The sequence below is a fragment of the Anopheles ziemanni genome, chromosome 2 (genome assembly GCF_943734765.1).
Source record: "Anopheles ziemanni chromosome 2, idAnoZiCoDA_A2_x.2, whole genome shotgun sequence".
NCBI classification, from domain to species: Eukaryota; Metazoa; Arthropoda; class Insecta; order Diptera; family Culicidae; genus Anopheles; species Anopheles ziemanni.
In genome coordinates this window covers 14,277,908-14,289,840 of record NC_080705.1, presented here as the reverse complement: position 1 = coordinate 14,289,840, position 11,933 = coordinate 14,277,908, and the positions used below count along the sequence as shown (strand labels likewise).

The 11,933-nt window shown below is 45.2% G+C and overlaps 1 protein-coding gene across 1 annotated transcript in view; it reads left to right on the top strand.

Moving 5' to 3' along the window:
• The first annotated feature begins 764 nt into the window (after window positions 1-764).
• The window catches only part of LOC131294975 (protein O-mannosyl-transferase TMTC2), a 118,064-nt gene continuing 106,895 nt past the window's right edge, over window positions 765-11,933 (top strand). Inside the window, exon 1 of the mRNA XM_058323033.1 lies at window positions 765-850. Within this exon, the coding sequence (XP_058179016.1) occupies window positions 765-850 (86 nt within the window). The remainder of the gene's footprint in view (window positions 851-11,933) is intronic.

Genomic DNA, 11,933 nt, shown 5'->3' with positions numbered 1-11,933 from the left:
TTACGATAATCTGTGCTAGTGGACCGGAAGGGGGCAGACGAGCAAAAGGTCCCAATCGGAGCGAGGAGCGGACCATGCGAGCGGGTGGGTGGAAAAGAAACAACCGGACCCCCAATGCGAGTGGCCACTTTATTTCGATATATAGGCTTGTGGCGTTTATGTTTCTTGTACCGCTGATCGATATCCAATCGAAATGCTGATTCGATGTTACTCTCGCCATTCGTTCAAACCCGGGCGCCATATGGAAGCGCTCGGCGTGTCCATTTTGTGAAAGCGGATTGGATAAATGCCGATGGTTGCACTTCGGTTGCTTGACGCGCACCATCGAAGGGCCGAAAGGGGGGGAGGAAGGTTGGCCCCCGAAAAGCCCTGTCCGATTCGCTCGCTTTTTCGATTGTATGTGCTCCGTTGGGGGTGACCTGTTGCGGAACGATTTCGGATACTTTCCGGAAGCCTTTCATCGCATCGCCATTCGAGGGGGCGGGGAATTAATCTAGAATCGATAGTTGCGAAATAAGCAATCCTCTTTCACGACCTCGGGAACGGCCTTCCTCTCGGGGAAAACACTCGCGGGCCCCGGGTTAGGGGAGAAAGGTATCATTTCAAACCAAATGTGGGATTAAAGCGATGCGTTTATTCGGCGTGCACAGAGTATCGGTATAATTGTTCACCAATCTTTCCGTAGCTGTAGCCACATGTTTGTGCTGAGCTTGTGCAGAGTGCAGATACTAACCGGAATCTATTCTTTCAGCTTTCGTTGCAGCATGGATTACGTTAGTTTAGGCTGTTGCTCGCTGGCCTTCGTGCTGTACATCAACACGCTGAACGCGGGATTCGTCTACGATGACAGGTAAGCGTCAAACAAATCGCATATATCGGTCTTGATTACCTTCAATTTTGGTTTATATAGGTGAAACAAATCTTTTATTACATTATCTTACATGGGGTTTCATAATAAATAATAAGAATTATTTTTGTATTACGTGTGAAATATTTCCAAGAATATTTGACGCGGGGTTAAACAAAATTTTTTCTTCCTCTGGTCCTCAAAATAATAACCTTTCTTATGAACTTTTAAAAGCAAAACTCACAAGTTATTTTTTAATAACCGTTTTAGTTTCTTACGGGAAAACATTTTTATATCCAGGTTAATGGTTTTCAAACATAGTTCTAAATTATCCGTTACTGGCGATGTTTTATTGATTACCTATGACATTTTTTTTTATTCGTCACATAGTTACAAAACAAATTTACGTTTCTCTGCTTTCCAAGAAATGTTTGGACTTCAATTTTCTTCGAATTTCACATTCCGTGGCAGTAGTAATGTTATGATGATTGGAATATATATTTGAAACTCGTTTTCAATACAGTTACTGAGAATAGGTACAGTGTAAAAGCTAGGAAGGACATCCGTATGTCCCAGATTTCTTCGAATTTCGTACCTAGTTAAAATCAAACCACTAAACCTTACGGCCTAGATATTTTTAGACCATTTGCGAACGAACTCAACAGCATTCGAAGGAGCGGAAACGAACATTCATCCGAAATTACGCCACAAAACGACCCAATGCCGATTGGAACGGTGTGTCTGCTGGCAGATAAGTACATTAAGAAGATTTATATTCAAATAAACCGTGCTCACTTACACAGCCAAATGTGACACATAATAGATTATGCAGTGTATTATCGCAAACGCACCGCCACCCCCTCTATGGCCCCGTTCGTCTCGGGGAAGGAAAACCGCTGGCCGACTACAGCACGGTCGGCGATGGAGGAAATAGGAATCCCTTTTTCCTCGAGCCGGGACATCTTTCGTCCCTCGGCGGCGATGAAATGGTTATTATTCCATCGCTTCAGGATTATTTCTGGCCTTTCTTGCGGTTTGGCACCGACGGCGGCCCGTCCGTTTGGTAACCACAAAACCCAAACGCGATCACATGGACCTTCGGGGTGTAAGTGTGCGTATCTATGCGAGTATGTGCGCTTTCGGGTTGCGTAGGATTCAATTTATCTTCCCACACGCGGCCGAAGTAAAAGGGAAAAGGGCCCGTCAGGGTTAACCTCACCTGACAAACTGACGAGCCGGGCCTGGGGTTGTCAGACGGTGTCATCGATTTCACTTCCGAACGTGCTCGCGTACGGCTGCGAAGACGCTCAGTCAAAACAATCGTCCTCTTCGAGCACATGTGTGCATCCACGTGAGTGTGAGTAGGGGTGGGTTTTTGCCTTTCTCGCACGCACATAAATATCGAACGCCTTCGAGCTCTGGGTTATATGTGATAATGATCCTTTCGGAAGGAAAGTGAAGGAGGGGGAAGAATAGGCACCTTCCCCCACTTCGCCAGAGTTTAGTTATTCGAAACAAAACCTCCTGAAGGCCTTATGTAGATATGGAGCAATTTTCCACCTCAACTTGCAAACGACTTCCGCTACCGATTCGTTTCCGTACGCACAGAGGTAACTAACGATTATGGGGCGCTTTAAGTCGCCCTTGGTTGCCTTTTAAATCCACAACCCGTGTGCAAAGTGGTTTCCTCCATTCGACCGGAACCAGCTGCACATCGGTTTGTGTTTTTCAATCCAATAGGAAACCGAATGACACCGCTTTCCGCTTAAACATCGGCCACAAAACAAGACCCAAGAAACGCACGCGTGCGGGTAAATGGAACACAGGGTGAGGGGTTGATTAACGGAAGGACAATCTGCACACTAATTCCCCCGGCTCGGAGGACCCACTGCTACGGCGGTAGTGTGTTCGTGTGTTCAACACCTCGGCTCCGTCGGAAGGCCGGAAGTGATTTGTTTGGTGGAAAGTGAATTTGTAATTGTCGGTAATTTTCTTGTCGGTTAGAGTGAATATCCGATTCTTGAAACAGGGGGTTGAACAAGGGAGTCGGGGGTGCGTGTAGCCTGGCGGTGGCAACAACTGGCCAGCGGCGGTGAGATATTGGAGACATTATCGGCAGCCGAATCTGGGAACACGTAACGAGGTGCTACGAACACCGAATTCTCCCGACGAATCCGACAGCACTTTGACCCTGCGGGTAATTATGTACACGCTATCTTTCGTCACTTTCGCGCCTTCGAGCGGGGGGGGGGGGGAGGTTGGCAATGGTCCTGAAGGGAGGAATGAGCGAGAAACGCTGTGGGAATAAGGATGAGAATTTATTGATTGGTACCACAGTGATTACCTTCCAGCAATACAACAGGACACATTCTGCGGGTGATTCTCGGAAACAGTTTTGTAAATAGCCCTTTCCGGAGGCTTTCCCATTTAATGAAAGCAGTGCTTAGCTTGGGGAAAACTATGTTTTAGACAAACATAATAAATAGGTATACAGAATGTTAGTAATAATTACCAGTGTTAAATTCTCAGAAAACCTTCATAAAACCATCTCATCTGCTGAACATTTTCCATGATGCATGATTGTTACCAAGAATTTTCTCCTCACGTTACATGAATGAATCTTCATTTTAGACGCAACCATTCTATATAGGACGCTAGCATGAAGTACCGTCCAGCAGCCATCGTATCGGGCGTCAATGGATCGACCTGCAATGCGGAGTTTCCGGGAAAAAAGCCCACACCCTAACGAACGGGTTGGTCAATTTCTGCCGGGCGACCGAAAGAAAGGCGTGCTCGTTACGCCAGATGAAAAGGAAACTTTTTCACCGCCCGATTAGAACAAACGTGTGGCGCTGAGAGGACGTGGTCGTGCTTCTCTCGACGACTAATTAATGACGCATGCGAGCAATATGAAACCTTCCCAGCGGGAAGTCCGACACCAGCCCATCCGCTGTGATGATGATGATGACTATGATGAGGATGAGGATGAGGATGCTGACGGGGATGGGATCATACTGCAGTGTAGAATGGCTGGTGTTCGGGAAAAAAGGATCTGATTAATCGCCATAGGATGCTTTTTGATGGCTGTTATAATGGGCTATCGGATGGCTTGCGTTTGTGGTGAAAAAACGGGCATATTCGTTACCATATTGTTAGGAGTTTCATAATGCGGTACAAATATGAACCCCCGAGGTAGCTTGTTTTCAACATCTCTGAAAATGGTTCAAATTTGTTGATGAGTCTTTAATAATGCCAGTCTGGAAGCTTATTAAGCATGTTGTAGAAATATTTCGCTGATATATGAATATCGTAATTTAAAAAGGGGTAATTATTTTTGTGTAGGAATCTTTGTTGGAACAGATTCATTTAATATAAATTAGTTTGTTTTAAACATTTTCCTTAAAAATATTGTTCACTTTTAACCCTTGCCTTAACATTTTTATTTGGGTACAGTAAAAGATATAATCTGAAAAGTTAAGCATTAAAATACATGTTTTGCAATTTTCAGCTATTTAAAATCTTTTCAATCGCCAAAAAAGGGGGAAAACGTTTTCCGTGTAGTAACAAAATATATTTTACGATCTTTTGTGACCAGTTCAATACGGCAACTCTTTCTATAACGTATGCTTCAAACTTTTCTGTGCCATCTGCTGCAAGAAAAGTACATGCGACCCGGCCAAATACACCTGTCTAGCTATTTTGATCAAATTCCTCACTCGATGTGCACTCACATTCCACGAGGTACTGGGCGTCTCCATCGGACGGTCACGAACCGTTTTTCCGGCTGTTTCGCCTGCTGATTGCAGCTCGCAGGTGGAATTCCGTAATAGAGCTACCAGACACACCGGTCGGTGCTGAACATTTAGTGCTACTCCGTCTTGTCACTCACCTTTATTCCGAAACTCTAGCAACTCTTCCCCGCCGCTCGAATCCGGCAAGGAAAAATACACATGTCGGCATTGGGGCACGGGCAAGGGGAATGTGCTGCGCCACGGCCCTCGGTAGTCAAGCATCGAACGAACGTGGCTCTTTGTTTTGTGTCGGTTCTTTCAACATTGATAAACTATTCAATTGAACATGGAAGGAATGTATCAGCGAGCACAAATCAAACGAAAAACGACCGAACCGGAAGGGTGCGCGACCATCCACTCCAAGGGTAGGGGGGAAGGGTTGGAGTTTTGGACAAGGAAAAAAGTGACCAATTGAATCACTGCTCCCGGTAGGGGCTGTATGAGCGAAGCCAGCGCCCGACGGTTCACTCAAAGGGGTATCGGGCCGACGTGAACGTTTAGCGAGCCGATGTTTTCGGGGAAAGGACCACCGGGTGAGGGTCGTTGGACGAACATGACAAGCCCGTGTACACCGTGCTTCGCCGGAGAACGCGTGTCCCGCCGTGGCTCGTGTCGGAAACAGTGGAAATAAAGCAGTAACAGTTGGAGACACGGAATGGGAAAATTGAGCGCAACGGATCGGTTGTTCTACACAACATGATTCGAATAATGATGATAAAATGTTTCGGCATTCCATTTGTGTGTTTATGCGCCCTTGCATGTGTGTGTGTATGGCTGCGTTAGTCAGCTTTGGCAGCTCGCTCATAAATCATCCACCTGCTCGATTATTAACCAACTGACGATAAACACATTTACCTGTGATTGACGGAGAATTGTTTGCGGGTGGAAGAGAACAGAAAAATGTATCAGGAAAAACGGTAGCCACATGATAAGGAGGCTCCCTGACATTGTTCGAACTAGGATCAATTTGTATTGAACGAGCCACAATGTAGAGTAAAGAAAAAAAGCAACGGGTTTGATTGGGAATGGATTTGAGGGAGAACATGAGAATAATGTACGATGTAATGGGGAAACAATTTGTCGAATAAATATTGCAAGAAACGCTAGGATAGTATCGCTTGTTGAAGAATGAAGAGTGATTTATTTTGGTGTATGATAATTTAATAATGGTGCACTATCATGACGGGCAGTTAGTAAAACCTTTAATTGGTACAATATTTTCAAGATAATTACGAGAATTCTTGCTTTCTGTGTTTTATTAAACTGTAAAATTTTCACATATTTTCACACATCACAAACATGTTATTAATTTTCAATCATACACTGAAGTATACCATATTCTATCACATCCTCTGCATCAACATGTGGCTTGTCATTTATTCCCCATTTTCTAAATTACTTCTTCATTCTCGTCCCTTATTTGAGACCGACAAAGTTCGTTGGTATGAAAAATTAACCTCATGATTTTAAAGACGCTTTTCTGCTTGAGTCCCTTCACGGGTTGGCATCGATTTTTCCCTTTCTCCCGACTCCTAAATCCATTCTCACTGCAAGAAAAACACACACGCCCCTGGTCTGTGATCATCAGGCAGACAGTCACAAGGCGTTGTTTGTTCCGAGCTCGCAAATCAAGAAAAGCTTCACCAGTCCCGGAGACGACCGGGTTTGAGAAAAACGAAAGCAGACACGCGGTGGAGTTCTTTTCCCGCGCGACGGTGTGGGTTCGTTGGTTTCGGTGTGGTTCCATCGTACGACCACGAACATTACCGCCAAGCAACGATCCGGGTGACTTCTTCCTTTCGTCTACGGTGGCGCAGTATTATTCTCCTATAAAAGCAATCTAATGACAATGATTGATGAAAATTATGATCTAATGCTACCGAGGGGGGTTTTCCGGGCTCCGTTTGGAGGGTGGGGGTTTCCGAATGAAATATGTTTTGTGGTATTTTCGGTGCGGTATTTCCATGCCTTGCGGTGTACCGTGCATCGACCGATGGATTCTTCCATTTCCGCCCCGGGTTTGCGATGGAATGCGGGAAAAGAATGGAAAAGAGTGGAAAACCGTCCGTTGCCCCACGAAACGGTACGGTTGTCCAAATTAATAACGAACCCGATACCGGCGGCGGGTATCTCGATATCACCGAGCGATTTATTTCGAGATCGGAGCGAACGGAATTCGCTGCATGACGGGTTGGCATTTCGGGAAATCGGCGGTTGTGTTTTCTTGGGCCCCCTCCCCCTCACGAATTTTGCCAAACCTCCCAACCAACCGCCCATGACTGAAAGCGGTCGTTTTGTCGTGGTTGTAACAACTTCTCCGATCGTATCTGGCGCACCGGCCTCGGAGGAGGTCATTTGTCAGGAAATGGTCGTCTCCTGTCGGAAAAACTGAACCGCTGCATTCAGCCCCCTCCCGCTCGGTCGGAAAAGGGGCGCGCGATGGGAAAAGAAAGAGGCAACGTTGGGCCTGCTGCTGAAAGTGATCGTAAAAGTGATTTTATTGACCGATACGCCGAGTTGGCTATTAATTCCTGACTCGCATAGTTCATACCCCCGAGATAAGGTTCCCGGCCTGGGGCCGAGTCCGGTTGTCGTCGGGTTCGTTCGGTCCGGAAATAGCGCACGGTTTCCGCCATTCCATTCCGATCCGGCGGATGGCGAAGAAAATCGAACCCTCACGCAACCGATTTGGCCACATTTCCCGGCCGGCCGGTGACCCACATACATGCGGGCACTGGTACACACACACACACAGGCAACGAAGGCATAGTTTCTGCTCCGTCAAGCGATCAACAGTTTTTTCGATAGCAACAGTTGCTATTTCCGGCACCGGCGCCGATTCAAACCGCGGACGGAAGGCACGCAATGGTGCACGAAAGGTGCGTTATGGAAGCCTTATGGCGAGATGGCGGCTCTTGCGTATTTCTTACCATGTGCGGATGGAGATATTCATATGGTGTCATTCGGTGGCATGACGATACATCTGATTTATGAAGTGTTGTGAATGCATTGCAATTGATTCCATACATCAATGTGGGATAGAAGGGTTTTTTTATCGATTTATTTCCGTCGATCTATAAAAACAAATAGGAAGGTAGAAAAATTTAAAAGTTGCCAAAAACTCAAAATGTGCTAATATCTACACATCTATGGGACTGATTTATGTATTCAAGTCTTACAACGAATTATTCATATTGTTGTTTGAAATGAACAAGGATCATTGCTGAAGTAAAGTGCTTAATGTATACGAACTTAAGGAATGTTGATATAACTGAAAGGTATTACAAACTATCTGTACTATTTGTATTGTCAAAATATTTTAAAATAAGAGCAAAATTCATTCTATTTTAATACATTCTATTTTACCATTTATTCTTTCTCCCCGTTCACTTGCAATGCAAAATGAGCTCAAACTGAACTGATAATCGAATCCAAACGTTTATTGAAACAAACGGCATTAATAAATACGATTAACTTTTCTGAGTGCACGCATAATTTTGCAATACAGATAACATGATATTTTTTTATCGCCATTAAACCGTTTTTATTTGATCCTGATCTGCTATCGTGGTTATTTGACAAGTTCTGTTGGGTTACAAACGACGAACTGAACAACCAAACAGTTTAATCCCGCTGTCCGTAATCTGGATCAACTTTCAAACCGACCAAATCAGATAATTATTTATACAAAAATATTTACCACCATTTCTCTGCCGTTCCCAAGCCCTGGAGCATTTCAAAGTTCGTCCCCATCCGCCCACCGCGTCACAAATTTGTCTGATCTCTTTGTCGTACTTACTCATCCCAACGCCAGCGCGCAGATTAACGGACCGTAATGTGGCGCAGATTAGCAGCCGGCGGGTGCCGGTGTCGATTCCGAAAAAAAAGCCCCACCACCGGATCGACACCTCCCGCCCGGCGGAAAATGGAGTAAAATGAGGGACGGAAATGAAGACTAAACTGACCCAAGTTCGTCCATTTAACGCCGGCCACCACCTCCTCCGCAGCGGGCGAAAGAGGTCTTATCTTAATCGATTTAATGTGGTCAATTTATTTGTAGCCCCAGCCCGTCCGTGCGTTTCCGGCTCTGTCCCCCCCCATCCCCCGGTGGTGCCTCACTTAGGTCACGTTTCTTTCCCATTTGTCCCCGCCCGAAGACGGCCAACCATCGACGTCGATCGGCAACCGTCGCTAAGGACCGTTAATTCCCTGTGTAATCTCGACGAGATTAAGCACAAACACTTAATTCCGTCAGGAGTTTTGGCCGCGTGTTGTGCCGTTTGTTGTTTCAGGCGCAATTTACACTTGGCAGAGTTCACGCGCTGATGGCGATTCCGGTTTCCGTTTCATTTCGGATTCGTTTGTGCGCCGTTTCGTATCGAACCACTATTTCGCCCCCTCCGACGGTGGAAAACTCCTGCTAAATGGCTCCGGCCGATTCCGGCACCATTTTTGCTGAAAGCCCATCTCTTTGGGAAGACAAATATTTGCTCAGAACCGCTAATCAAAACGAACACCGTCCCTCCCCGGTGGCGCCGGGCCGGGAATGCCCGTTTTGCTCGATGGAGTGTAGCCAAGTGACACACCGGCAGAAAGCGGGAAAAAGGGCAATCGGTGTGGAAAAACAAAATGATAACCAAAAAATCCCCTGATTTGTCGATGTCTCGAATCGAGGGGTTGTACGCCGCCGATGGTTGGCGGCTTATGAGTGTCAAGAAAAGAGAATTAAATCCTAATTAAATCAAATCGTATCCGATCGAAGAAAATGATCTACGAAAGCAAACGAGAGGGTCTTGGGATGATGAAATTTAGTTGCCGTGGAAGCCATTATTTATTTACCTTTTGCTTTTTATGACCTTTGATGTGCGTAACAATTTATCTTCTTGTGTTACGATATGCCGACGGAAAGAAAATCGAATTTTTATCCAATTCTGATGATTCTTTCTGATGAGCACGCCCTTGTAATAGGTTAACAAGCCATCTGGAAACATGAAATGTATGAAACAATGTTCATCAAAGGCAGTCACTACAGAGATAAGGATGACTATAGGACCTGCTTTTATACTGCCTTTTTTATTTTTGCTGGTTCGCTTCAACGTGTCGATCAAATACGAGTAAAACTCCCTGCCTAACAGAAATGCACAGTGATTGTTTATTTGTAAGGCAACCGAAGTGTGACAAAAATCCACCACTTTCCAAACATAAATTGCTGTCCCGATATGACGCGGGTAATCGAGCGGATTAATCTAGTGTGATAAAACCATCATCAAATCAACATGACCATGAGCAATTCTAATCGTCTCGCTTCCGGTCGAATTGTGAAATGACTCGTCATCCTTATCTCCGAGTCTATCTCGTCATACACGAGTTCCGAATCGTTCCGGTCAAGCTTAAAGGTACTCGTGGGCCATCGGACGTGAAAAGACCAGGGCAAACGGGGAAGTGAAAAAGTAGCACGAACCAACTCATCCACGTTTACGGCCCGATCTTCTCGTCTTTGCAGTTCACCTTTTCATGTGCTCGAACTGGGAAACTTTTCGTGTGTCACGAGTTTATGCATGGTCATGATATTTTATTCCGTCCCTTGTTTCGCATTGTGTCCACGGTGTCAATGAAACCGTCGAAACCGTAGCTGTTGGTGCCGAATATTTCTTGCTTTGGTTTTCCGGAAAGAAAAGAAGTCCAGAACAAAACAAAACCTGCACAATAACGTGCTCTTCCCCTCCCTTTGCTAGGGGCGGGAGATAGCAATCTGGGCGATGGTATGCGTGTCGGCCGGGCAGGCGTGCAAGGGGGAATCCTTAGCGGGCTTTAGCGTTCTAGTCAAGCGTAACCTCGCCCCCGCTTGCCGCTAAGCTCTCTTGCGACCAGCCGGAAAAACCGCAAACGCCACCAAGGTACCAGCAAGGAGGCAGGGCGCACCAGCACACGCGTGCCCTGCCTTACCCTGCCGTGACGAAGCCATTTTTCCCTTTATGTCGACGGTACGAATTGCTAAACGAGCGGGAAAAAATTACCTTCAATGAAGGCCTCCCAAAAGGGAAAGTCAAAAAACGGGGGAAGGAAAACACCAGCCAGAAACGACAAAAGTAATGGAGGAATATTTTCCGGTGGATTCTAAGGCGCGTTTCGTAATGCTTTCCGATGGTGACGCTGGTGATCGATAGTGACAATGAACGTTTGGTGCTTAGTCTACCCGAACAAAGAGTTTTATACACCTTCAACATTCTTAGGAATGCTTCATGATGTCATATTGTTTCTATAAAATATGCTGGATTCTCACTTTACGAACAAAAGGGCTTCTATTGTCATGTAAAAATTGAGGAAAACTGTATTCTTCCAAAATAATTGTTTTCTGTTACATTACAAAAATAATAAAATTATCATCCTTCGATCCTTCGAAAATTATCAGGTTACATGCATTCCACACACTTATTCACTACGTGAGTCTTATTTATATTCTTGGAAAAAAAGCTAAAATACATTCTTATGTTTTGGTTTCTCTTTTCTCCATTCCGTGTTCGAACAACGTATCTCATTTGGGTGAACCTCAGAGCGTAAAAATGAAATGACCGTTACAAGCACTTTCTATCGAAGGAATAGCTTTTACCCAAGCGTATCGTGTTTGTAACCTTCGGATAAGGCATGAAATCATTAAGCCAAACACTATTGCTTTGTCGATGGTTCCAGACGTGCCAGATGGAGAGAAGAGTAGAAAAAAAGGCCGAAGGACGTCGAGAAACGTTAAAGTTGAGTCGTTGTGAAACTTTATTTGCTAACGAGCGGTGCGAAGTTTTTGCCTGCGGTTTATGTTGAGAGTTCTTCAGTTTCGACTCTTCGAACGCCGCTTGTTGCTTCGGTAGCCACACTAAGATCGGTTTTTATGAGCTTTTGGGAGTTTGTTTTTCCGACCAGAGTGGTTCGATTTCGCTATCGAGTTTTGTAGAAAGGTTTACTTGTACGAGTACCAACTTAATATTGACATTTCAGGAAAACTGTTCTGTTGCATAATCATTTGGTCAAAAATAACAATATCGTTTGCTGTCTCTAATTTTCCCAACAGTTTATAACCATCTAGCCTAGTGTCCAATATTGTGTGGTAAATTATCTCTTGTTTCTCCTGCTGGAGGTAAATAGCATGTTGGGTGATTTCACGCCGGCAACAGGAAACCCCACATTAAATAAAACCTCATTTTTGTCCGTGCACTTTTTACGAGCACCGAAAACAAAATTAAACCCCACCCCGCCCCGGGTGGCTTCGGCTGGGAGGGCAAAGGTGAAAACATGGCACTGCT